The sequence below is a fragment of the Trachurus trachurus genome (genome assembly GCF_905171665.1).
Source record: "Trachurus trachurus genome assembly, chromosome: 5".
Classification (NCBI taxonomy): domain Eukaryota; kingdom Metazoa; phylum Chordata; class Actinopteri; order Carangiformes; family Carangidae; genus Trachurus; species Trachurus trachurus.
This window is the reverse complement of record NC_139896.1, coordinates 24,945,035-24,971,959: the sequence shown is the minus strand read 5'-3', so window position 1 is coordinate 24,971,959 and position 26,925 is coordinate 24,945,035. Positions and strand designations below refer to the sequence as shown.

General features: G+C 42.1%; 1 protein-coding gene across 1 annotated transcript; it reads right to left on the bottom strand.

Moving 5' to 3' along the window:
* Positions 1-426: 426 nt before the first annotated feature.
* Positions 427-26,475, bottom strand: fer1l4 (fer-1 like family member 4; the record flags this gene model as incomplete). Its single annotated transcript, XM_083971018.1, has 49 exons — positions 427-810; positions 1,107-1,207; positions 1,507-1,811; positions 2,521-2,644; positions 3,148-3,265; positions 3,571-3,669; positions 3,753-3,838; positions 3,949-4,130; positions 4,310-4,464; positions 5,340-5,510; positions 5,594-5,721; positions 5,828-5,947; positions 6,024-6,158; positions 6,420-6,520; positions 6,915-6,954; positions 7,203-7,319; positions 7,444-7,544; positions 7,667-7,841; positions 8,002-8,163; positions 8,286-8,396; positions 8,700-8,873; positions 8,976-9,110; positions 9,566-9,690; positions 9,880-10,075; positions 10,294-10,446; positions 10,553-10,669; positions 10,768-10,855; positions 11,023-11,123; positions 11,251-11,383; positions 11,530-11,758; positions 12,197-12,305; positions 12,629-12,732; positions 13,401-13,467; positions 14,830-14,955; positions 15,157-15,236; positions 15,588-15,774; positions 16,136-16,316; positions 16,430-16,598; positions 16,685-16,769; positions 16,880-16,942; positions 17,032-17,163; positions 18,137-18,197; positions 18,283-18,450; positions 19,789-19,833; positions 20,492-20,586; positions 21,016-21,115; positions 21,284-21,372; positions 24,913-24,968; positions 26,397-26,475. The coding sequence occupies 49 exons, from the start codon at positions 26,473-26,475 to the stop codon at positions 630-632; spliced, it is 6,159 nt and encodes a 2,052-aa protein (XP_083827144.1). The 3' UTR covers positions 427-629.
* Between the last annotated feature and the right edge of the window lie 450 nt (positions 26,476-26,925).

Below are 26,925 nucleotides of genomic sequence, written 5' to 3'. Positions count from 1 at the left end.
CGAAGAGAAAACATTTATCGTATCCTACAGTTTTTATCCAATGAGGAGAGAGAACGGCATGCAGGGCTGTGTGTGCAGCCAAGGAACGCCGTGAATGTGGTGACGTAGCGACGAGGACTGTTATGGTGCGTTCAAGGAAACTCGTATTTTTCCGACCGTGAAGTGGTACCAGTTCGATCTGGTACGAGTTCACCGGTCGGAAGTTACGAGTGGCCGTTATAGTGACTTTCACCGGTAAAACAGGTCGGAAAAACACGAGTGGGTTGCCTGGAACGCTACAAAGTCGTAAGTTGTGACTTGAAGCTGTAATTTACGATTTCAAAAGCCTGCCTGGAACGCAGCATTAGCGAAAACGACCGGATCACTCACTTCTGCTTTAAGTAATAAGAGTCCAGCTAATTTTGCCGTAAAATAAATCCCTGATTATTCCTCCCATCACCCAGGTCGCATTTACATCCATAAGGATTCTGGGTAATGTAGTTCAGTCCATGTTAAACATATTAAATCATAATCTTTAGTGATTGAGTTCCACAGAAATGAGGGTCAGGAGTAAATACAATGTCAGTTTATGGTAAACTTCATCAGAAAGATGTCCAGCAGGAGGTGGTGAAAACTCCCTGAAGGTTCCTTCATCCGTTGACGATGGCGGCGGAAATTTGCTGTGGTAGTGTGTAGATAATCAGTGCAAGGAAGAGCGCAAGGATGGCGAGGATGAGCAAAGCAATGATGTACTTCTTGTACTTCCTCCAGATGAGGAAGATGAAGGTCTTCATTGGGTTGATGAACCAGTTGAAGCTAGTGCTTGGACGTCTGGAGGGACAACAGGAGATCTTTTTTACAACTGGATTATAATGGACTTTCTCTGGTCACACCAGACTTTAAAGCAGACTCGTGAACCTGTCCTTTAACACTAGTGTGTGTGTGTGTGTGTGTGTGTGTGTGTGTGTGTGTGTGTGTGTGTGTGTGTGTGTGTGTGTGTGTGTGTGTGTGTGTGTGTAGGTGTGTGTGTGTGTGTGTGTGTGTGTGTGTGTGTGTGTGTGTGTGTGTGTGTGTGTGTGTCTGTGTCTGTGTCTGTGTCTGTGTGTGTGTGTGTGTGTGTGTCATACTTTGGTTTGTCCAGAGCCTCTGGCTCCTTGCGGGCCCGTCCCACAGGATTGGCTTCTGCCTGCTCCAATGTCACCAGCTGAAATTCAGCTTCCACTTTCCCCTTCATACACACACACACAGTTTCAGTGTCACCACAAGCCACCAAAAAAGAATATTTTGTCAGTTAGTTTTTTATATTAAAGCCTATCAGAAAATGGGTTGGAGTTGCCTTAGGCCTAGTATAACAAGGGCGTCAAAGAATCTGCATATTTTCTAATTAATAATGGCACCAATTCCCCTTCTCATCCCACCCAAACACCAAAAATCCAAGCATTTGTACAGCTGTTGTGTAAAATGACATGTTAAACCTTAAACATTGTTGAAATATAGGCCAGATTGAGGTTGCAGCCTCTTCTTTACCATTAACAGGTATGTGTTGCCGCTGCTGTCAATGTACTCGATGTCCTCCTTTCTCAGCTTGCTCCTCTTGTCCTTGGTCTTCTTCTTCTTCTTGCGCCCCTTCTTCTTGGCCTTCTCCTTCTCCTTCTCCTCCTTCTCGAAGTCCTTGGCCGTCTTCACGCGGGTCAGTGGCCACCATCCCCTCATCTTCTTGGCGCGGAAGATGGAGAATCGGGGACCAGCCCGATCCTTCGCCATCTCAATCGAACACTTACTGGACGACTTTGCTGCTCGCACCATGTCGCTGAGACGCAACTCTATGGAGCCTGGAAGAGGAGGCACACACAAACAATGATGATGGAGGGGAGGAGGGGAAGTGGAAGAGGAGAATGACATGAAATTAATGAACGTATTTGGTCTATGTACAGTATGTTAGCTATGGCGAAACTCTTATAGCTCTCTCTGAAATGTTCAATTTAAAATATCAATTCAATCAATTGAAACCATTTATGTTTTACTTGTTTTGACATTAACTGACATTTCTGGGAAATTATTTTAATCTATGCTATTAAAAGTGTTAGAAATAAAATAATAATAAAATATTCACTCACTCAGAAAACATGTACATAAAATACATAAAAAATAAAATGTAAACTCTTAAATAAACTGATGGTTATGTCTCACGTAATGTTTGTGATGTTATTGCTCTAGTTTTAGTGAAATTTAAATTTGCAGATGCTGCAGATAAAGATCTGAGAGGAACAGGGGGTGTTACACTGCTTTTAATTTGAAAATATGTAGGAAGTGTTGTATTCACTGATTTATGTGTCATTCAGAAAACAAAAAAAGTGACGTGTACTAAAAATGGTGAATGAAAACAGAATATCTTTAAAGGATCTTCACTATAACAACCTTTGTGCTGTTAAAATAAGAAATATATTTACTTTGTGTGGAAGAAGTTTTGAGTGTGGATAGGTAGGCTACAGTACATATACTGTATCTCCACAGTTTAAGTCTGTGTCTGTTGTGTCTCACCCAGGAAGTCGTTGGCAGCTATGCGGTCATAGTCCCACACCTGCAGCGTCAGAACAGCCGGCTGTCGGAACTCTGATTCCTCCAGAGAGAAGATGGACTCCTTCTTTTTATAAACCACCTCTTTCTGCAGGTTGAGAAGAGGATAGTTACTTCAACTTTCCTCCAACAATGAGACTGTGTCGGCAGATTTGCACTGCAGTGTTATTTCCAGCCACAGTATAGAGAGATGTACCCTGATCATCTGAGCCTTGAACAAGCAGTGGGTATAAAAATGTAATGCCATTAAGATCTGGGTTCATCCTCTGTTGCTGTATACAGTGGAAATGTGATCCTGATGATGACAGTATTATATTAACTGATTAGTTGGACAACAAAATAGTCATTGATAACAGTTTTGACAAGTTTGTTTCAATGATTAATGACAAAAGAAAAATCTAAAAACAACGGATGGATTAGTTAAGAAGAACTAGAGTGAATGTCCAGTGAGCTTCTATGGATCAGTGGATCTGCTGACCATCAGCTGCTTTTATGGTTGGTTTTATGTAAAAAGGTTAGAATCAGGTTTAGGTTTGTGTAGGTGAGTGTAGCGTCCTCTGAAGTTATGGAAACACATTTTTGTGTTTTTACCTCAGTAGGCAGGTAGTCGAAGCGGAACACAAATCTCCAGTTGAAGTTTCCCTCTCCTGTCAGAGAGTTGAAGTGGACGTCCGTCTCCTGTTTGTCTCCCTCCAATCCCTTTATCCATCTGCACAGAGAACAGATCACTAAGCCAGGCAGAAAAATGTCTAAGCAACCATTTAACTATCCAGACCCCCAGCTCCTTCAACAGGTGGAGATAATACAAACATTGGTAGACTGTAGTTTGTGAACAAGTAGTTACAACTACTTCAAGAAAATAATTATATTTTACCTCACATTGTTTTATTCTGTTATTCTATTCCTTAAAGTAAAACTTCCCTCTGTTAATTATGTTATTTATCTTACAACATGTGATACCCAGATTGGGAATCAGTAGAATGAATATGAGTGTGTGAATGTGTGTGTACTAACCCTTTAACATAGATGTCGGAGGATGGTTGTCCAGTGAATGGGTTGACGTCATCCAGAAACACCTCATCCGTGTTCCAGATGGTAATACGCAGCTCATACCTGTTGACATAACGGCGACAAAGTTTACATATTGTAACTCTGTTCTATTTCCATTCTTTTGTACCAGCGTGTTGTTCACGTACTGTTCAGGCTGTCGCGGCTTGATGTCAACAGGAGGCGGGGCTGGGACATCGTTAGGAAACATGTCTACCCACATATGAAGGTAACCCTGCAAGAAACACACACACAAACTGTTGATGATATTTAGCAATAAATGTAGCATTCTGCTGTTGTTGTTGTTGTTTCAAGGCTTTGTTGCTGTTGTTTTGTTGTTGTTACCTGTGGCATTCCAGGTTTGTCCTGGTTCATCAGGGACCGAATCTCCACGTGTTCTGGGACCAGAGAAACGGCTCCAGGGAGAAACTCACTCATCTCCGCCCAGCGCTGCAGCACACTAAGGGCTGCGTGCTCCTCCATCTCTGCCTCCTCCTCTGGAGATCTCTGGTTCTTCTTTAGCAGACCTGAGCAGAACAACAACAACACAAGTCCTGTTAGGGCTGTTTCTATGACTGTAAGTCATATAACAACAGGTAGAGCTATATTTGTGTCCACAGTTCAGACTCTTCAACTCCACTTTGCTGGCCTGTCAGTCCCTGCATCTGTCTGTCTGTCTGTCTCTCTCTCTGTCTGTCTGTCCTACCTTCAGGTACTGCTTCTGGTGGGATTTTGAAGATCTTGTTGAGCACTTTGACCTCAGATGTCCTGTACTCTGGGGACGGGATATTGTTCTTCCTGCAGAGCTCAGCCAAGATGGTGGATGGCTTCTTTGCATCACGCCAGGTGTTGTAACCATCACTACAGAAAAAGAGAGATACGCAGGTAGACAGGTTAGGGTTAGGTTACTAATGTCTGGAACTGACGTGTTGTTCTAGTTCTGGTTCTAATGTGTGGTTCTGGTACTAACATGTTCTAGTTCTGGTTCTAATGTGTGGTTCTGGGACTAACATGTTCTAGTACTACTGGTTCTAATGTGTGGTTCTGGTACTAATATGTTCTAGTTCTGGTTCTAATGTGTGGTTCTGGTACTAATATGTTCTAGTTCTGGTTCTAATGTGTGGTTCTGGTACTAATGTGTTCTATTACTGGTTCTAATGTGTGGTTCTGGTACTATGTTCTAGTTCTGGTTCTAATGTGTGGTTCTGGTATTAATATGTTCTAGTTCTGGTTCTAATGTGTGGTTCTGGTACTAATATGTTCTATTACTGGTTCTAATGTGTGGTTCTGGTACTATGTTCTAGTTCTGGTTCTAATGTGTGGTTCTGGTACTAATATGTTCTATTACTGGTTCTAATGTGTGGTTCTGGTACTATGTTCTAGTTCTGGTTCTAATGTGTGGTTCTGGTATTAATATGTTCTAGTTCTGGTTCTAATGTGTGGTTCTGGTACTAATATGTTCTAGTTCTGGTTCTACTGTGTGGTTCTGGTACTAACATGTTCTAGTTCTGGTTTGTGTAGGAAAGTTACTAAGCTGTTCTATCACTGATTTTAACATGTTCTAGTATTTACATCTCATGTTCCAATGCGTAGTTCTGGTACTTAGATGTTCTAATACTGGTGTACTGGTGGAGGTCACTCCCTCCTCTGGCTGCCACCCTGTTTGGTTTTCTTTTATTTTGTTTGTCTATCATTTAATATCATCTTTCATAAAGTGAGGTCATTCTAGTACTAACGTGTCATAGTGAAGAGCTAGACCACAGCAGGCTCTGTGGCGGCTGTAAAAGCGGTTCTCCAGGTCAACCCGTGTCTCGCCAATGACGTCGTCAGACCCCACAAGATCATGGTCCAACACCATGACAACAAGATCTGTCTCCAGTGGGAAAGATACCGTGAGTTCAAACACCCTGAAAGACAAAAGTTGAGCACACAGACAGTTAGGCGGTCAGAGACAGCTGGACAGGAACAGGTAGTGCAGACAGGTACTCACTCTCCGAATGTGGGGTTGAGCTGTTTGGGGATGTATCGCTCCTTGGAGTCTAGACTCTGCTCTCCAATGCGAACCACGAGGTATGGGTCAGCTTTACCATTGGGGTCTGTGGGAGCCAGACTGGTGGCCTGGACACAGGGACAGTTGATATAAAGAAAGAAAATTGTATAATACACTGAAATGTGAGAATAATTTAAACAAAGACAAGCTGTGGATGGAAAGTGGGACAGGTACCTTAATGAGGTAGACTCTTACTAAAACTTTGATTGGTGAATTCTTGGGGATTCCTTTTATGATCTGACAATTGGTGTCTTCCTCATCTCCTGAATCAATTGGATAAACCAGAAAGGAGCCCTAGGCAGAAAGAGTGTTGAATAATGAAGACAAAGTAACAAACTGTGAGACAGAGAAAAACAGCTCTTCGCAGTACCTTGTACTTTCCCATGAACCTCTCCTCTTCATCCTCCTCTTCATCTTCAATACTCGCTCTGCCTTTGTACAGTGGGAAGACCTGCAGCCAGTCCTGAAACTGACTGAACTCTGACTCCAGATCACCTCCATACAGCTGAGCACACAAACACACACACAGGCAGAAACTTAAAGTAATATGTTTCTGACTTAAACCTAACATCTTTATGGGTCCACCAGGGTTCCTCAGTATAGGTTAGGGTTAGTGTGTATGTAAACACACTCGTGTCTTGTTAGGAAATTGGGTTGAGTTAATGCTCCAACTAGCAGAGACACATCTGCCCTCACATCTAACACAGTTGTGTCAGTCTTGACTGACAGATGGGAAAGTAAACCGTCCATCACAGTGATCTCACACCTTTAATGTGGAAATCTTCTTGCGTTTGGGAGGCTCAACCTCCACCACGACAACTTCCTCCTCCTCCTCTTCGATGTTTGCCATGGTCAGATTTGCTCCATCTGAACAAAACAGAAATGTTATCAACACAAACAAACACAACTCTCTTCTACTACCATTGTTTTTTAAATTATTTTTTCAAATTTCTTTCTGCTGGAGGTGTTTACTCACACACTTAACTAAACACCACTAAACAGCTATTGAATGGACTGGGATGTCAACTGTGAGACACTTTAATTAAAAGTATGTTAATGATCAGAGCTGAACAAATATAAAAACGGTGTAGAACAGAGCTGAGACTTTCTCATTAATGTCAGTAGAGTTTTAAAACAGCATAATCAACATTTGAGGAACTGCAGCAGGGTGTACTGCAGCTTGAAGTATTTTCAATTATCTTAAATAAACAAACAGCAAAATGCATATTATCATTTATGAAATGATAGAGTTGAACTGCACCTGTCTCTGCTTGTTCCTCCATCTCCTCCTCCTCAGCAGCCTGCACACAATCAAAACATTGCACAGCTGAGTAAAGACCTGATATCTTACTGTAATTATTCTCTTCCTTGTAGCTTAAATATGTAACTTCACATACTCTTTATAATGAGACTCAGTTTATTTGACTTGGCATTATTCAATCTTATTATTATTTACAACTGAATTTGTTCTTTATATATTATATTATTAGATACTGTGGTACTCCAGTATTGCAGAAAGGCAGATTCATTGACAAAATTCAAGCGTAACCTGTCTCTCCAGCTCCTCCATTGAAGCATAGTATTTGGTCCACCAGTCCAACTCCTCCATATCTGGTGGCTCCTCCTCTAGCTCCTCCCCGTCCTTCCTCAGTTTCCTCAGAGGAGCCTGAGGGAAAGCATCAGCATCAGCCCAAACCTAAATCTTATATTGTTTTAAAATGAGTCTGAACAGCTTTGGTTTTGTGTTTTAAACAAAAATGAGAGAACATGGAGAATATTAACATACGTACCTTAACCAATTTCATCGGGTTGATGGGAATCTTTGAATGTGCAATTGGCAGGGTACTGAGTCCGATATCTTTCACTGACATCAGAGTGTTCATCTGCTTCACTAGAGAAACACAAAGAAATGTGTATGTGCCCATTAAAAATCTGTAAGCTTCAGACTCTGGGTGGGTGGAGCTTCATCAATAGTTAAATTACTACCTCCATCACATCCTAGGTAGCACTTACCTTTTGGTTTAGGCTCCTCCTCCTCCTCTTCAGGCTCCCCGCCCAGCTCAGGAGGGGCATAGTCCATGAGGCTCTGGACCACATGGGTCCCAACCAGAGCGAGCCGACCAAAGGCTCGTTGCTCCACGACAAACAACGTGAGAGGGGGGTGGAGGTAGGCCTGCTCCGGCAGCTCCTGATTGGACCAGACAGGAAAACAGGTCATTAGCTGTGTCTGGACTCTATATAAATCCAATGCACTCCTAATTTCAGTTAAAGAAGCCTGCACAGATGTGTTGACTGTTGACAGCTCTGACTAATGTCAGTGACCACAACTGATGATGACACAGACTGACCACGTCAATGTAGCGGACCAGCTCTTTGAAGTTGGGATGAGTCTTGTAGCTCACAATCTCCTCAGACTCCAGTTGTTGTCCAGCACACTCAACCCTCACCATGGGGCGCTCCACCTCGAACAGCTGCACCCGCCTCAGCTCCCGCAGACCCCAGAACAACACCTGCGCACACATAAACAAACACAATAAGCAGCGTCCTATAAGACTTGTGTCCTGTAACACAACTGCAACGTGTCAACCTCAAGTGTGTGTGTGTGTGTGTGTGTGTGTGTGCGCGTGTGAACCTCAATCCTGAAGGTCCTCAGAACAGGTCGGACTCCCTCTGGAATGATGTAACCTCTTTGCTCCTCCACGTAAGTCAGCTCCTGAGGGACCAAACTGATGGGGAGGCATGGCTGAGGGGACAAGATACGATTTTAATTCATTGTCGTGAATTAATTTGATAATTTCATTATTTGACTATTTGAAATAATAACATTATGTATGAAAAGGGTAGTTTATTCCATTATTTTTAGCATTAGGCATTTGAAATGTTGGTCATCACAATGGAAATAGCAAAGAAGTAATAATTTCACCATTTGCCTATTTTCTGGTCTAAATAAGTTTGTAGTGATGTTTGTCTCCAACCTGTGCAATTGTCTGACAGCTCACAATACATTCACTTTTCACACACACAGCGACATTATTTGTTGTGTTACCTCCCCGAACCCAGAGTAGTCCAGCTCAATGAGCTCGAAGGCAGCCAGCAGCTCGCCAGCAGGGGCCCGGCCCATGCTGATGTCATAGAAACGGAGGCGGGGCTTCTGGTACATCACCTCCACAGTTTTAAACTCTGGTTCAGCGAATGCCCGACCCAGAGGCTTCGGACTGCCCTGCACACACATGAACGCGCACACAGGGAGGTTGATATGACATCAATACCTGAGTAAGAACAACAAAAACGCAAGAAGAGGAACATTGATCAACAGCGTTACCATTGAGTCATGGTCAAAAATGCTGATGATGATGAGGGGCGGGTCTCGTTGGAGATCCTCCCTCGATCCCTCCAATAGGACTCTGTCAAACAACAAACACTCATTCCAGGCCGGAGAGAGTGTTTCATGCAACACCTGAGAACACAAACACATACAATGTGTATTAACATATTATGTGTGCATTATGGAGCTCTCCACCAGTTTCACACATCATTCACTGGACATGACAAGTACTTTTCATCCTGTAAAAACAGTTGCACTGAAAACTGAGGTGTCAAATTTATAGCACACAACTGTTATCATGTAGGGAAACAAATGCAAGATGCAATACCGCTGCAATATTGGGGCTGTAAGATCTACCAAAAACAACAAGTATGTGACTTCTAGAAATGATATGTCATGTTGTCAAGACTAATTACTTCATGTTACAACCCAAGCAACACGCAGAATGTCTTATTTTGAAAGGTTGAATCACTCTGTTGACTTCTAGGAGCAGGTAAATGCACGTGGATTGTCAGTATTTTAAATCAGTGTGTTAATGCAATGGATGAACAACTGAATCTTTTGACCAGTGAATCTCTTGTACGTACCCTGGTGACCTGGCACTGCGTTGAGAAAAGGACCTTGGCAAAAGGATCTGATAGGCCGTTGTCATCGGCTGCTATGAGGCCACGCCCCTGGTACAGGTGACATCGCAGTTGGAAGTATCTACTGTCTGCAAAGACAGTAAAATCAATGTGTGTCTGGACAGGACAGATGGTCTGCTGATTAGTTCAGCTAGAGCTTCATGGACAATGAGTCAAAATGATACCAATTGCTGGACTTTTATTTTGAAGGAGGAAGTTTTCTCAGCAGATGAGAAGTCCAAAGCAACCATCCTGCTGGAGGAGGTCAGCTGACTCACCCTGGCAGGACAGACTAGTAGGAAGCTTCCTCAGCCCTACAGGGACCAGACTCTTCTGCTCCTCCCCGTCCTCCTCCATCACTGGCAGGAAGTCCTCCGGCAGGCAATTGGTGGCTTCTTTGCTGTACTTGGCCAGACCAAGCCACAGGTACACCTCCACCTTCGCAAAGATCTCACTTGCTGAACCTCCTGGAGACTGACGGAGACAAAGCATAAGACAGAGTGTCATGATGTGACTAACTAAATGAGGATCATCAATAATTATAGAGAGACATACTGTAATGGTGAGCATCTTAACTGTATCATGAATGTATCATGGATGTTGATGGAACAGTGAAGGTCATTGATGATTTTCATGAACAAGCAGCAAACAATAAGGTCACTGACGATTTATGTAAAATTGTGATTGGTTACCTTCATGTAGAGGGTGGAGAGTTTGCCACAGTCCCGCCCCCTCTGCTCTTCGACCAATGAGAACAGGATAGAATGGGCTGGGATCCTGACGTAAGCCAAACGCTTGCTTCCACTCAGTAGCCATAGAAATGCGTCCGGTATGGTAGTCTGGGGCTGGAGGGAGAGTGGTGTGTGGGGGGAGGTGTCAGATCTCAGACATACTGTACATGCAAACTGTGATGTATTTGTGGTGACCTATGATCTTTCTATGAATTCTGACCTCTTTCGCCAGAACGCGGAGCCTCTTCAGGAGTTTCTTGGCGTCCATCCACCGCTGTCTGGCAGTCCGCCTGGTGACCCTGCGCCTGGCCCTCACAGCCTGTCTGGCCAGTAGGACCTGGAGAGAGTCAGGCATTAAGTCACACAGGAAACAGATAGGCAGACAGGCAGGTACATGGTGACAGCCAGGTAGACAGACAGGTGAGGACAACTCACCAAATTCTTCTTGATGAACTCTCTCCTGCTTTTGTCCAGGTTGTTGGGTCGAGACTGAGACCTCCTGTCTGAGAAAACACTGAACTGTCTGCAGAGGGACAGATAGACAGGCAGGTAAAGGAAGAAAGACAGTTAGGGAGAGCAACATCACACACACATCCAGCAAAAGAGATGGACAACAGGGCAGGCAGGGAGATGGTTTCTGGTACAAATCAAAATCTAAACTAAATCTCAAATTTCCATAATGAAACTGACTTGCAGGAGGCGACCAGCTCCAGCAGCACCTCCACCAAACGCTCCTTCACGTTACTCCTTGGCCTCCTTAGGAGGCGCTCCACCTCTTCAAGACCAATCTCCTAAAAAGGGTGGAGTGGACAGCAGAGAAGACAAGACCACAGTCTGTACTAGGCACGGACACGACATGCCACTCTTAAACATGTGTTACTGTAATAAAACAAAACTTTAAGATGGTTTGTGGCTCACCAGCCTGTCGGCCATCTTGCTGATCCAGTTTGCCTGATAGAATCGAAAGCTGTGATCTTCAAACTGAGTCCAAACAAACATACACGGCTTCAGTTTCATGGAGGGGGACTGAAGGGGAAGACACTGGAACGACCTGAGTGAGCAACAAACAGTGCAAAGACACAGAGAGACAGTCACTCAGACAGGCAGGAAGGAGAGGCCACACCGTACTTGGCCTGCTGCTCCTGCACAGACAATCAAGAGGCGGACTGATTCCCTGTGTTGGGGCAGTGATGATACCTGTCATATTCAGTGGGCTGCGGTCTCATGGCAGGACACACTGATCTGTTTTCAGGTTCAGGACTCAGCATCTCCTCTCTGTCCAGCTCCTCCTCTGACTCCAGCAGACCCTGCGCCTCCTCGGTCAGATCTTCCCTGCTCTTCCTTAGCTCCTCCCTGCTCCTTCTCAACTCCTCCCTGCTTTGGCTCTTCTTGGATCTCCCAACGCCCAATGCCTTCCCATAATTCCCTGTGAGAGCCAGAACAGCCAGTGAAGTTCAGGGACTTGATCCTCAGGGAGGAAGATTTAAAAGCATTGCCAATCTTGCTATTTCTTGAAGCACTTGAAGCTCTTGGGCTTCTCAGGATGTCCCATTTCACATAAGAAATGACAAATATTTTAATGATTTTTTATACCTTTTCTATATATATGTGAATAAAAATGATTTCTATCAGTTTCCAGGTTTTTGGTTCAGTTTCAATCATGCTGTTATTTGAAAGCTTGAATTGCTGCTACAGATGTGTCATTTCTGTAGAAAGATTAACTTAACACCAGGCTGAAAACAAATGTTTTGCTATCTCTTCTGGCCAAACCCCTCCGGCCCATTACTCATCTCCTGCGTAGTTGTAAATGTTAAAGCCTAAGTGTGTGACTTTTCATATCCAGGGCAGAAAATAGACCTTTTACCTATGGAGAGTTCAAAGGATAATGGTCTGGTTCCTACAGACGGATCGATCATTGTGACTTCAAACAGAGACGCGAATAGCAGAAAATCCTCCCTCTCCCCCAGGAAACCCTAAGGATGAAAAATAAGTCTTGTTATTTCTATCCAGTTGATAGTCAAGAATACATTGCTGTCTAGTTGATTTCCCCTGCTACATTTGCATGTAAAAGATATGGAAGATCATTTAAAGCAATTTCATATTGACAAAACAAATTCACACAAATAACGTTGCATCTTTTCAAGTAATCACTGTAACAGACCTATATGATGGGAAGATGACGAGAATGAAAAAAGGATAAGAAAAAAAATACAGGCAGGGAAAAGTTGATGTACGTAGAAAGACTTGATACAAAATCTAAGTAAACAGAAATTGGGTTTGTGGTGAGGGCACTGACCTCAGGAAGTGGGTGGATCTCCTCAATCTCCACGGTAACAGCCTCTGGTACCTCAACTCCCGCCTCCCCTGACTCATCAGCTGCTCCGCTAGCAGCCACAGATGCTACAACAACAACAACAACAAGCAGCTGCTGTTTCCATTCACAGGATTATTTCATTCCACACTATATAAAGCAACAACATTATCAAACATTACTGACATTTGTACTGTAGCAGAGCATCAGGCCATGATTTCAACATGTAAAACTTAGCTGTGTGGAGCAATCTCACTACAATTTAAATAAAGTCTCCACATAAGGAACCCTCTTGTTTTCTGTTTTACCCCGAGTAAATTGATAAGATACATCACATAAATCACACAGCGTTAAGAGTTATTGGAAGAAGTAGCTAGGCTCACAGTGTCCCATTGTTTCCGCTAATTCTATTAAAGAAGAAGGAAAACAAGGGGATTTTACCGAAACTGCAGTTTATTTTCCCTAAGAAATATTTGGAAAAGCTGTGTCAAACACATATTATTGTGAACTTCACAACAGCATTTATTCAGTATTTAACAGTGTTATTTAGACTGCTATTTAGAAGTGTGGGTTGTTTGTTACTCCAACTGACTGAAGTCTGAATGAAAATGCCTGACAGAAGAGAGTAACATCACAACTTCTCTCTCAAAAACAGATGTTGGATAAGAGTCTTTGGTGTTTCGTCAATGTTATAATGATTAATTAATGATTTATTGTTTATCCCCACCCCCACCCCCCCACCCCCCTCTTCACTGACCTTCCTTCTTCTCTTTCTTGCTGCTCCTCTTCTTCCTCAGTCCAAGTTTGCCAAGTGCTCCTTTCGCCTTCAGGGCACACAAATGTCAGTTCATGAGAGGGTTAGGGGTTAACCCAATTGGTGTTAAAATCACACAAGTTTTATTAGATATTGTGTAAGTCATGGTAATAATAACCTGACTCTGATGAAGTAGCTGCTGGGAAACTGACATGCTTCTCAGCATTAGGACTGTGTTTTAACAAACCATCACTGTGATTGTATCAGTAAAAAGCATTTAAAAAACTGGTTGCTATCGACCCAGACCTGCACCCACTATTAGAAATGTATACCTATTTCTGACTGTTGTATTACTGTTATATGATTGTGCTGATGTTGTCATTACTGTAATGTTGCTGTGTTGTTACCATTACTACTACTACCATTACTATTATTATTACTATTATTATAATAACTAACATAGACAAAATAGCAATATGAATAATGCCATCACTAGTCATAGGTCGATTATGTATATGTGTGTATACTGTATATGTGTATATATATATATATATATATGTATATGTATGTATGTATGTATGTATGTATGTATGTATATATATATATATATATATATATAAAAATATATATATATATATATATATATATATATATATATATATATATATATATATATATATATATATATATATATATATATATATATATATATATATATATATATATATATACACACATATACATAATCGACCTATGACTAGTGATGGCATTATTCATATTGCTATTTTGTCTATGTTAGTTATTATAATAATAGTAATAATAATAGTAATGTATGTGTGTGTGTGTGTGTGTGTGTGTGTGTGTGTGTGTGTGTGTGTGTGTGTGTGTGTGTGTGTGTGTGTGTGTGTGTGTGTGTGTGTGTGTGTGTGTGTGTGTGTGTGTGTATATATGTGTATGTGTATACATATATATTCAATAGTATTATCACTTACATTATTATATAACTTTTAGTTATTCATAGCAGTGCAAGTGATTAAATTATATCCTTAGACCTATCATTGTAACACAGCTCAATTAGATATTACTCCCAGGACCTTCTAAGCACTTTGATGATTGTAAGCACTTTATCATGACACGGTTGCACTTTTGTACTGTCTGAATCTGTATTATTACCAATTGTACTGTAAACTGACTGCTGCTATTTTATAACATGCTTTTGTTTTTATTTATTGTATTTTTGTACCAGGGTACATCTATGTATGGGACAGCGGATGGAAATTAGCCTGTGGCTACAATCCGGCTTGTTTATGATTTTGTTTCGTTCATGAACTTGCATTGTCCCACTTTAAATAAATTGAATTGAATTGAGTCTTTATTGAGCTCAACTGTTCTAAAAAAAGAAAAAAAAGAGAAGAAGAAGAAGTAGACATACCTTCCCCTTGGCGACTGTGACTGGATCTGTTATGACAGCGGATGGGGAGGTGTAAACCTCCACACAGAGGGCGAGTAGGATTCGACCACGATAAAAGATTCCTTCGCCCAGACCCTGGTTCAAAGCCTGAAGAGAAAAGACGAGGGTTAGTCTGGAATAGTCTTTTAATCGTGCACAGATCGATATGAAGGGTTGTGTGCCAGCTAGTACAGTTACTTCCTGGGGTCTGGTAATAGTAATGCCAAGACTTTTCAATTAACTTTGTGCAATTGAGTGGAGATGTTTCCCAAACTCTTTCACTCACTGCTGATGTTGAGCTTAGTTTACCTGGTGGACATCTCCGAGTGTGGAGTTCTGAGGGGAACCGTACAGGTTGACCCAACATGGACCAAATGTGGGGTTAAACCCTGCAGACAGGAAACAGACAGACATTTTTCTGCAATTTTAAATTCTGAAATGAAAGGTGATTCTCAAAATAATGAGTTAGACGATGAGAAAGTAAAATCCAGTCTATATGAAAAGATACAATTCATTCAATTCATTATTGTTTTTACTCTAATTTCCATTTACGGTTGTTGTCTCTACTTTGGTAATTTAGTAAAACCATAATTTAGAAGCAACTAGATATAAGAAGAGTAAAAGGAACAGATCAGAAAATTAGGAACCCCACTCACTAAAATATGATCAGATTTATTTGTAAAAGGTTTGATCCTGGAAAATTAAAATAGTAGTAGTAAATCTAAGCATTTAGATTTTACCATTCCTGGTAGGGTCAGATATCTGCAGCAGGTCCAGGAAGTGTGTTGCCAAGGCAACATCCCCCATTTTAGCGTCATCGAGGATCTGGATTCTGATTCGCTGAGCCAGAGGAGGAAACTGCTCGATGAAGGAGATCTCCTCGTTCCAAACTGGACAATTGGTGGCACTGGCGACAGATGTCTCCCCCTGGATACACACACACAAAAACACAGGAGGATCTTTTCAACCAATATGTGGAACCAAAGAAATTAAACCACCACTAAAACAATTTCTGTTTCGCCATCACTTTTCATCTCTCTTCATCTTAGTCCTTGTTAAGCTATCTGGGAAACCAAGAACAGAAGCTAACCTCACCTTTAATGGTGATAATAAATGTCTGTTTTATCCCGACATTACCAATAGAAACTTTTAATTTTGTGAATGAAGCAATACACAAGCTAAGGTGTTTGTCGGATCTGTATCTTTGTCTAGTTCTTCTTGGTTTGGAAACATTGCTTTCCAGCAGTGCACACTTCAACATATGTACGTACTGTACACGTCTGAGTACCTGTTGTCCTGCAAAGGTCACTTGTACATAGGGGTCAATGAAGACTGTCCGGTCAGTGACCTTCGACATCTTGGCCATCAGACCAGCCTCCATTGTGGGAAGACCTTCGGCTCTGTAGATGCGAACACGGAACCGCGCCCATGGACGCTCAGAAGTCATACCCCGAGGAAGCAGCAGGTTCCTGCAGGAGTAACAGCGTCAAAACCCACAGTTAAACGCACCAGGTGGTCTCAAATTCAAACCTAATAACCGGGTTTTAATGTAAGTGGAGGTTTTATTATGAATGTCACTCACTTTTCTATGTCCTCACTGGCTCCAGATGTGGAGGTCTGAGGCAGACTGGGCATGTTCAGAGAGTCTCCCTTCATCAGCACACTGAGGCTCGCCTTTACATAACCCTTGACCCCTGACCTGGTGTCTGCCGGGTCAGTGAGAGGGGCCCACTTCTGGTAGAAGCGGTGGTCTGGAGATGACAGAGAGGTCAGAGGTCATCAGTGACTACTGCAGTGTCATGTCAAATCAGTACTGTAATGGGAGAGGTGGTGGCACCTGGCTGGTTGTAGACAGTGGCGATGTCAATCTTAAAGGTACCAATGTGGGTCATCAGGAAGGCCAGCGTACGCCGGTGGAACACCTGAGAGGAGGTCACATCACGGTCATTCAGTCCTGCCGCAGTGAGGTTCGTCACCACGGCAACAGCAATAGAAAGAGAGGTGGAAGAAAAGGCACAACAGTAGGTCTTACCTTTATCTCTATGACTTTGTCAAAGAGGATCTGTGGAGCGTCCTGAAACTCAAACTGGAAGTTCTGAAAAAAGAGAAGAGGTTAAGAGCTGCATGTTTTCTACTGTGCTCTACTGTATTTCTACTGCACTCTGCTGTAGTCTACTCTTGTACCTCATTGTAGAAGGGGCAGTTGGTAGATTTCTGTGTCGCTGTGTGTTTTTTCTGATCTCCCACTCTGATGAAAACCGCAGGACTAATGTTCACACCAACCAGTTTCTGAGCCTCCAGGATGTTCACATTCACCTGTTAAAACACACACACACACACACACACACACACACACACACACACACACACACACACACACACACACACACACACACACACACACACACACACACACACACACACACAATCATTTTCTTTACTACATCAGCTGTAAATGACTGGACGGTTTAAAATTCAAGCATCTGACATTCACTCTCTTTCAGCTCTATTTTTGGTCTCTACCAACTCCTGACTGTGGCTGTCTAGGTTATACATGCTCCACTTTGTTCATGAGTTTGTTTCTAGGGATGTCACGATTACTTGTTTTCACAATTAATCGCGGTATTAAACACCACAATTAATTAATCGTAAAGATTCCTAAATACCGTTACTTTCCAAAAAAGATGATGTTGGAACCGTATCGGCAGATGTGCGCCAAAGTAAAGGTGAATGCTCAGATACTGGTCCATTTAGCTAACGTAACATTGGATTGGTAGGAATTTAAATGTTGAGTGTCATTTGTAATTTTAAAGAAAACAAAACAAAACAAAAAACGATTTAAAAAATCGTAAACATTTTGTATAGATGACAATTTATGACCTGAATATTTCAAACATTTCCTCTGGGGGTTTAATAATTGTTCCTATATTAATAGATACTTGAAATATTTTGTGTAAACGTATGAGTAATGTATTTGATTTTACACATTCATAGTGTTGTGCATAATAATTGTGATAATTGTAATACCGTGATTATTTCTCTGACAATAATCGTGTCAAGAAAATTTATAACCGTGACATCCCTGCTGCCATACCCTGTTGAGCGCTGAGGAGCTGAGGTACAGTCGATTGTTTTAGTGTTTCTAGTGTTTCTTCATCACTACATTTGGTGTAGCTCACATTACACATCATCTTATGTATTTTTATCATTTAAAAAAATAACCTAGACCCAATTATGATGGCTTATGACGTGGAACAAGACTCAAAAATGGATGGCTGAATGAACCCACCTGGAAGCTCTGGACTTTCGGGGTACTCGCTACAACACTTCTGGACATAGGCCTGCAACGACTACACACACATACACACACGGTCACTTTAATGCACATGGATGAGTTGATAAAACTCAGGTAAACAGTCAATCTGATGACCAGACCTCAGCAGGGGAGTGAAGATGATGTTGGAAGCCTCCATGTCCTCCAAGTCATCATCAAAATCATCATCATCCACATCGTCGTCATCCTGATCCCCGCTGCGGACCAGGCTACGCCCCAGGCGACGAACCTCTTTCTCCAGCTGATCTGGGCGAGTGACATTCTTCTGACTGACAGAAGGGAGGGAGAGAAAGAAAAGTGAGAGACAGTCAGTAGTATAAATAAATAAGTAAACGTATGCCATTGTGTGAGGGATTCTGAACAACTGTCAATAAATTTGCAGAATTGATCAGGCAAAATCTGCAACGAGGTGGAATTAACCGCCATTCTTTTTTTCCCCCCAAAGGTTGTGACCCTACACTACTGACTTCTTCTATCAGTGGAAGCTCAATGTATGTGCGATCTACAAATCTCTAAACGGCCTGTACCCACCGCCCCTAAATGAGTATATAAAAAAACAACCGGAAAGGAATATAGGAACCAGAGCTACCACAAGAGGGGACTGTGAGGTACAATTCAGACGCACAACATTTTCTCAAAACGTGTTATCAGTCCAAGGATGTCTAGAATGGAACAAGTTACCCATCAATATTAGAGAGTGTCCGACTTTTAGGACCTTTAAAGCACAACTCACAGACTGGATATTAGACAAACAAACTTGTGAGCACCTGTAAACATGTGTAACCCGAGTTAAACATGTTCGCAGTTGTATGGCTATGGCTGGTGCGTGTGCAATGGTCCAGCATTGTAGATATTATGTGCGAATGTTTGTGACCGGTATGTCTGAAATAATGGAGGTATAGTTATTATGTGCGAATGTTTATGGCTGGTTCATGTGCAATAATAAGTCAGGGTGCGGTTGTGCAATACCTGCAGTGCTTGAGTGAGACCGGCAATGGAAACATGGATGGATAGAATGTTTAGTTGCTATAATATGCAGATAACATACCATGCCATTCTTTAATTTTACTTTTACTTTAATCCGATGCGCCATGCAATGCAATACACCTGGCACTTTAAACTGAGTGCACTTTAGGGCACCGTGCAATACAACTTGGTACCCATGTACTCCTGCACTTTAGCACCTGTCACTTTGGCCCAGCACTTTGCACCTTGCACTTTATTTCCCAAACTGTCCAGGTTCCATTACTGGCCTGATTATCTGACCTGTTTTTTACCTTGTTGTCTGCTTCGTCATGTCGTGTATATAACTGTGTTCCCCTGTTACTGTATTGTTTTTATGTTCTGGGACTCCGGATGGAAATTAGCATCGATGCTACAATCCGGCACATTTACATGTTTTTATATGTACATTGATGTGCACTGTCCCAGTCAAATAAACAAATAAAGTAAAGTAAAGTAAAATCTCAGATGAGATCAAGATCAGAGCCTTCCTGTAATTGTTCCAGATGCCAGGATGTTGATTGTGTTTTCACAGATATATCAGTGTCAGTACTGAGTATTGGTCTAACTGAGAGAATTTAAATGTAAAACGTGTCAACTCTCACCTCTCGGGGTCGTCAAATCCATCATTCCTGATAACCAGAGCTGACCTGAGGATGAGGGTGGAGGAGAAACAAAATAAAATGGAAGAAGATAATTATTTTCGTTCTGGTCCAAGCTCCTGCTGTAAATCTGGAGTCTCTGGAGCTCTTTCTAACTCCAGAAGTTAGAAATCACAGTTTCATGTTTTTCTCTTTGCCAAAGGAACCGCTTGTAAATTATCTGACAATCTTTTGATGGCATCAATTTGTCAAACTGTGACCCACAGCATCATTTTCATTAAGTCCTTTGTAGGGATCGCTGATTATTTCCATGGAAGCACTGGTCAACAGGTGTCACTAATTGTTACCATGGAAATGTGCCTTAATTAGCCATCGGGTAGGGCTAATTTTTGGTTAACTTTTGAAGCTCAAAGAAGCGGTAGGGTGTAATGTACTTTATTGCAATTTTTCTTTTCTTTCTTTCTTTTTTTTTAGCATTTTTTTGGAGCATTTTTGCCTTCATTTGGACAGCTCAGTGGAGAGAGGCGGGAAAGTTAAGAGAGAGAGGGAAAGAGGGGGGAATGCAATAAGGTAAGGGGCTACTGGTCAGATTCAAACATATGGCTGCTTCAACTAGGATATTAATATATTTACAGACTGCATTTTATGATTTTAAGGGAAAACTGTGCTTTCAAAAGTTTCTGGCCCAGCACAGACACAAACTTACTCGTCATTGTCTTCAACCCTTAGGAAGTCGAGTCCGTCCCAGCTTCCTGCAGTTCCCTCAACAGGCTGATAGCGAATATCCACCTCTATATAAATCTACAGAGAGAGACAATGAACCAATGATATGTCAACCAAGATCAGTAACCTCTTATACAACGGCGTGTGAGACCTTATTCCTCAAATGAAAAACAGCCGTAAATGATGTGTGTGTGAGAAGCTAATTACAAACCAAAATGTGTTTTATTGTTGAGCAACATCAAATGTTATTATTTCAATTTAAAACTCTGTAATCATAACAACTCTCATTTTATTTTAACCCAGATTATGATATTATATATACGTATGTTGTCACAACAGATAAGACTATACATCGACAAATAGGCCAGAACAGATTGTGTCAGTCTTTTAGCAATATTGTGATACTTTCATTTATACAGCTGGCAGAAAGTGTGGTAGCAGGTAAAAGCTGAGGAGGCCAGAAAAGACGAGAGCTGTTGTCAGTGTCACACGTGTGTTTGTCTTTACATCAGTCAGGCTGTAGTTGGCATCGGTGAGCGGTTCCCGTAGCAACAGCCTCCCTGTGGTAACAACATGCTGAAGACTGATAACAAGTTTGCCGAGCAGTCTGTGGAAACACACACAATCATTGTTGTCTTATCAGGAAAATGTTACGTGTGTGTGTGTGTGTGTGTGTGTGTGTGTGTGTGTGTGTGTGTGTGTGTGTGTGTGTGTGTGTGTGTGTGTGTGTGTGTGTGTGTGTGTGTGTGTGTGTGTGTGTGTGTGTGTGTTTTACCTGTTGGAGAAGACTTTGCTACAGTTGTAAACGCTGATGGATAAAACTTCATCTCTTACCCATTTACCATAGTAAGGCCAACGGAAATGCTGCACACACACACAAACACACACACGTTACTTTTCCTGTAAAATGACACAAACAGGTTCTGAGGACGGAAGTTTGTTCTTAAATTTTTACGGTTGAAAGGTCAATATTTTGTTGTTATAATCTTTCAACCATGTCTCAGTGACTTTTCCAGTTTACAGAGACGTCTCAGGCGTCGTCACATGACTCCAGTCACATCATGGGATAAGATGTAAAGAAGAGGAAATAGTATTAGGCCTACACTGTAAATCGGCCTTATTATCATAACTTTGTATTTGCAAGGTAGAGAATGAATTCATGCTGAAAAAGATTTAGAGAAGAAGAGAAGAGAAGAGAAGATTTAGTTTTCATTCACAAACACACAAAGAAGCAAAAATCTGGGGTTTAGTGTGTTGCTCAAACAAGTAAACATCTAACTTTTGTTTGCCATAAAGAAAAACTAAAGCATGAAGGCAGAAACACTGTCTGTGGACTTTGCCAGTAAGTGTTAATCACCATGTGCTAGTATTTGGTACGTACACATACACACACCCGAAGAACAAATAGCCAAACTCAGTAGCCGTAGCTTCATGGAGAAGTCCCTTTGAGTTCACATCACAGAAGTACTTATCAGGATGATGTAATCAAACAGGTAGAGGATTCAGTTCAACAGAAATATCCAGGACCTCAAAACTCTGAACCACACAGATTCTCCTGTGAAGTCACTTGCATTCAAAGTGGTGAAATTTAAAGGGATATTCAGGCGTAAATTTAAGCCATGGTCCAACGCACCGTAACACCGAGTTGAAGTCTGCTAACCGCTAGCTTCTGTAGTTGTAGCAACTTTAGCAATGACCGCACCATAACCAACAGCGCAGTATACGGATCCAACCCATCAAAAGGCCACTTACAGCCACAAATAATGCTCAGAACAGCACCAAACGCCATCAACAGTACAAACAGGGTCCCAGCACATAATACGAGGCATCAAACATCTGTTAGCTTAGCCTGGTTTCTATTGAAAAGAGACGAAAACAACTCACCCACTCTCCTCCAGTTATACGCTATGCAGCAAATTTCCGTGTCCAGCACAGAGTCCAGGCACTGACAACACACACCGAGGCCGACTGGCAGCACAGACATCTGGTTTCAGCGGCCACTGACAGGCAGTGACCACCAGACTGACCACTTGATTCCCCCATATCCTATCTGTGATGTCTGCTTGTACAGGTAGTCAGCTGGCGTGGAGGCGATTACCGAGTGAAGTAGAGTCCCGCAGCTCAAGGATGAATGCGTGTGTATTACTCCATATAATGCAGCCAAAGTTCCTATGTATCTTGCCTATCAGTTATAAAAGTTATTATCGAGTGTTCACAGGGAAATGAACGGAGAGAATTACGTAAACAAGCGCGAGATTAGACGAGACGTCACACGCGCGATCAGGACGCTGTTCGTTGCCCCGGAAGAGACTGTCTGTAATTTAGTGAAGGAGACATCACAGCAGCGACAACATGGCTGAGTTTATGGAGTTTGAGAACAGCAACGACTGGGTTCATTTCGATGGGCGCCACTATCAGTTTGAGACCGAGTTTACTGAAGACAAGCTGAAGGAAATGGAGGAGTGAAGTCAAAGAGGGGCAGCTGCGGTGGGGTCTATGTCCTGGAAATGGAGGCTAAAAGTGACAGAGGGAGAGAGCTGGTGGAGTCTAAATGCTGGACCTGGGGGAATCAAGTGGTCAGTGTGGTGGTCACTGCCGGTCAGTGGCCACTGAAACCAGATGATTGTGCTGCCAGTCGGCCTCGGTGTGTGTTGTTAGTGCCTGGACTGAAAGTTGCTGCATAGCGTATAACTGGAGCAGAGTGGGTGAGTTGTTTTCTTCTCTTTAGAAACCAGGCTAAGCTAACAGATGTTTGATGCCTCCTATTATGTGCTGGGACCCGGTTTGTACTGTTGATGACATTTGGTGCTGGCTTAAATTTACGCCGGAATATCCCTTTAAAGTAATGTATGCACCTACTTCTGCAACCTGAGATGACCTCATTCAACAGCATGTCATGTGCTGCACTGCACATTGTCCAGATGGGGATGATTCAAAGTGGACCAGTCACTCAAGTGCAGTGACTTTATTGAGCCATCATTTTATTTGAATTGACTGTGAAATGTATTTTACTTGTTTCCCCTCAAAATCCCTGAAGTGAAAAAAGTCTATGACCTGAAGTCTCCTCTCAAATGAACATTACCTCTGATCAAAATCTGATCTGTGTGAAAGTATTTGTTTCTTACAAACTGTAAGAAACAATTGTACTTGAACTTTTCCAATTTTGCATGCATAAATGTTGGGTTCTGACACTTCCAAACAGCCTACGCTTAGCGCTGTCCCTGAATGCAACTCTGAACCCTTAATAGACAATGATGGGAGGACTGAAGCTGACGCTCTGTTAATGTGCTGCCTTCACTCACAATGACAATGAATAGTCAACAGCCATGCAGGCAACACTGTGAGGCTGCATGTGGCTACAACAGTTGTTTCAGCCACATCAACATAACACATCCACAGTGACAAAGCAATCAGACAGATTGTGACACTGTTTACACCCGGTGTTCACAATCTTAGTTTGGTGCTTTGATTGGCACTGAGCTCAAAGTACAACTGAGGCTCTAGGGAATGTTATGATGTAATTTTGCAGCTTTTTATTCATAAACCAAAGTTTTGGACAGTGTCATCCTCAGCAAAATTTAATCCAGGAGGTCCATCCAATATTGACATTTCATGCAAAATCATGCAGGAAACTACCAGAGTCGTTAGAGTTTGTCCTCTGAGAACCATGAGTGAGTCTGAAATGTGTCAGGATCAAAGTTGTGGATCAACCAGCTGACACTGCCATCCACACAGACGACAGGGTAATTCTTGCATAAACACAGTCAAGTCAGGGGCATTACATCTCTTTCTCTATGGAGCAGACTAGAATAAAGTAGTCACGTCCACTGTAGGTGTGTGTTTGCACTACAGGAGTGGTACAGTTTACTATCAGCTCCATTAAAATAGTTTCAGTCTGAAGCAGACAAATGACCGCTGCTACCTGCTATCACACACACACACACACACACACACACACACACACACACACACACACACACACACACACACACACACACACACACACACACACACACACACACACACACACACACACACACACACACACACACACACACACACACATCCATCAGGACTGATATGGCCAAGTGATCTGAAATCTCAGCAGCTCATCATCCACACAGCTGCCTCTACCTGAGAAGACCTTGAGAGTGTTTGTCAACATATTATATTGTCATATTATCGACATTGATAGCCAATATATCTTGTTATTTTGGTATGTAAACATATTTTGTCTTCATATTAGTGGAGAGAAGTTGGTCTCTTCCCTGCTCTCTTCAACACAGTGCCAGCTCTATCACAGCAGCACCTAGTGGGCATTATGAAGGGCAGCTGACCACACGTCAGCTCTGCCCGGCTCTGATTGGTCCGAAACTGATGACAAAAACAAACTGGTGCACTGACCTCGTTGAAGACAGCCAAGTTCTCACACTTCAGGATTCTGGTCTTATGGGTGAAACCTGGGAGACAGATGGATGGGTTACCATAGTAACAGCAGCAATGCTTGAGGTTTTGATAGCATTTAACTGAAAATGTGGGTCATCAAAGACAACTGATCAAACACAAAACACTATATGGCCAGAAGTTTGTGAACAGCAGACAAAAGTGCGAGACAATACAATTTTCAGTTTGTTAGGGACACCCAGCTAGCATGAATGCAGTCTAAGAAGATAGTCCTGTAGGCACTCAGCTATGTTAAAGCAGAAGTAAGCGATCTGGTCGTTTTGGCTAATTTCTTGTCAGCGGATGGAGTTAGCAGTCCCCGCCCTCGTCCCTACGTCACCACATTCACGCGCATCCCTTGGCTGCACACACAGAGAGGACTGCCCCTTTATGCCGTTCTCTCTCCTCATTGGATAAAGGTTGTAGGATACAAGGAAAGTTTTCTCCTCGGCTTACAGCAGAGCAGAGTGACTGACAGACCCGTGTTTCAGACCAAACACTCTATATAAGTGATTGCTGTCGGAAGATATAACTATTTAAGACTTATATTAACACAAACATTCCGCTTACTTCTGCTTTAATGATTATGTTCTGTTCTCACTATTATTATTTTAGAGAAAAGTTGAACTGTTGAGTTTTCTAGCCTACAGCGCCCCTGCAGCAGATGGCCCCCACAGAGCCCGATCTCAATATCAAAGTTACTGGGATCACATAAGGAGACATTGTTTACTTTGAATGAAAGTAAAAGAGTGTGAATCTACAAACTTGGGATTACAAGTAGAATATAAGAATATAAGTCTCTGAGGAGACACCCTTTACTTTCAGTACTGTATTGACATGCTAATGCTCCTGTTTTGCCTCAGGGGATTTGAAATGTAGGTCTTTTACTTGCAGTGGTATATTTGTACAGTGTGCTGTGCTGTTACTACTTTTCATGGCTGCAGGTTAAAATTATTATCACTAGATCTGCTGATTGTGTTTTTAATTAGCTAAAAATAATGTGTCACAGGGAGGTAAAAACAAAAAACAAAGAAAATAGTGAAAGGTCCTGACATAATTTCCCAAATGTTTATTTTTCTCCCCTCAGCCCATGTTCAATTTTCTATTACATTTAACAGAAAAACCAAAAACATCTCTCTATTATAATTGAGGAGTTGGAAACAGTAACGTTTTGGTGTTTCTGGTTTTAAAGACTACTCAGATTATTCACTTGTTGTATAAGTTACCAAATAACTTCCTGCAAATCAACTAATACGTTAATCAAATAATACCTGCAGTGCAACTCTTACTCTAGTAAAGGATCTGAACACAAAGCTGAAAGCTAACCATTGTCTTAAGTATGTTTTCCCTTCATTGAGGCAGAGGCCAAAACCAGCCGATAAGTAGACAAAAGAAGACAAGCTACTGGAGGAGAGTCCATAAAGACCGTTCTGTGTGTTACTGACCTCTGAAGGAGAGTTCGACTTTTCTGTCATATCGTCCTGGCAGGTTAGAGATCCTCCTCAGGTTCACGATGATGGACATGATGATCCACTTCGCTGTTCAATTGGGAGTTCACCTGTCCTTCTACATAGTGTGCCTCTGAAGGTGTCTTATCCGTCCTCCAGTGTCTCTCTCTTCAACAATTGGAAACTAACTTCTGTGTGTGTTTTTGGTCCAACAGGGTGATGGAAGGTGTGTGTGTGTGTGGGCAGGTCCTTTCTACTGTTTGAGAGAGCAAATAGAGTTGCTCAACTAGTTTCCTCCTTAGAAAACACACACACATGCACACACTGACTCAGCAGTCAGCCCCTGTACTTCAATATAACTGTGACACCGATTGATAAAACCAGTAAATAAAGTTACAATTTTAAATATTTTTTCTCTTGTCTAGTGTTTGTGTAAAAGCTAGAAGGAAAGAACATCAAAAGTTTGACATCACTTCTCAGTCAATGTTTTTTTTTTATTACTTTCTACATTGTAGATTCATAGGTT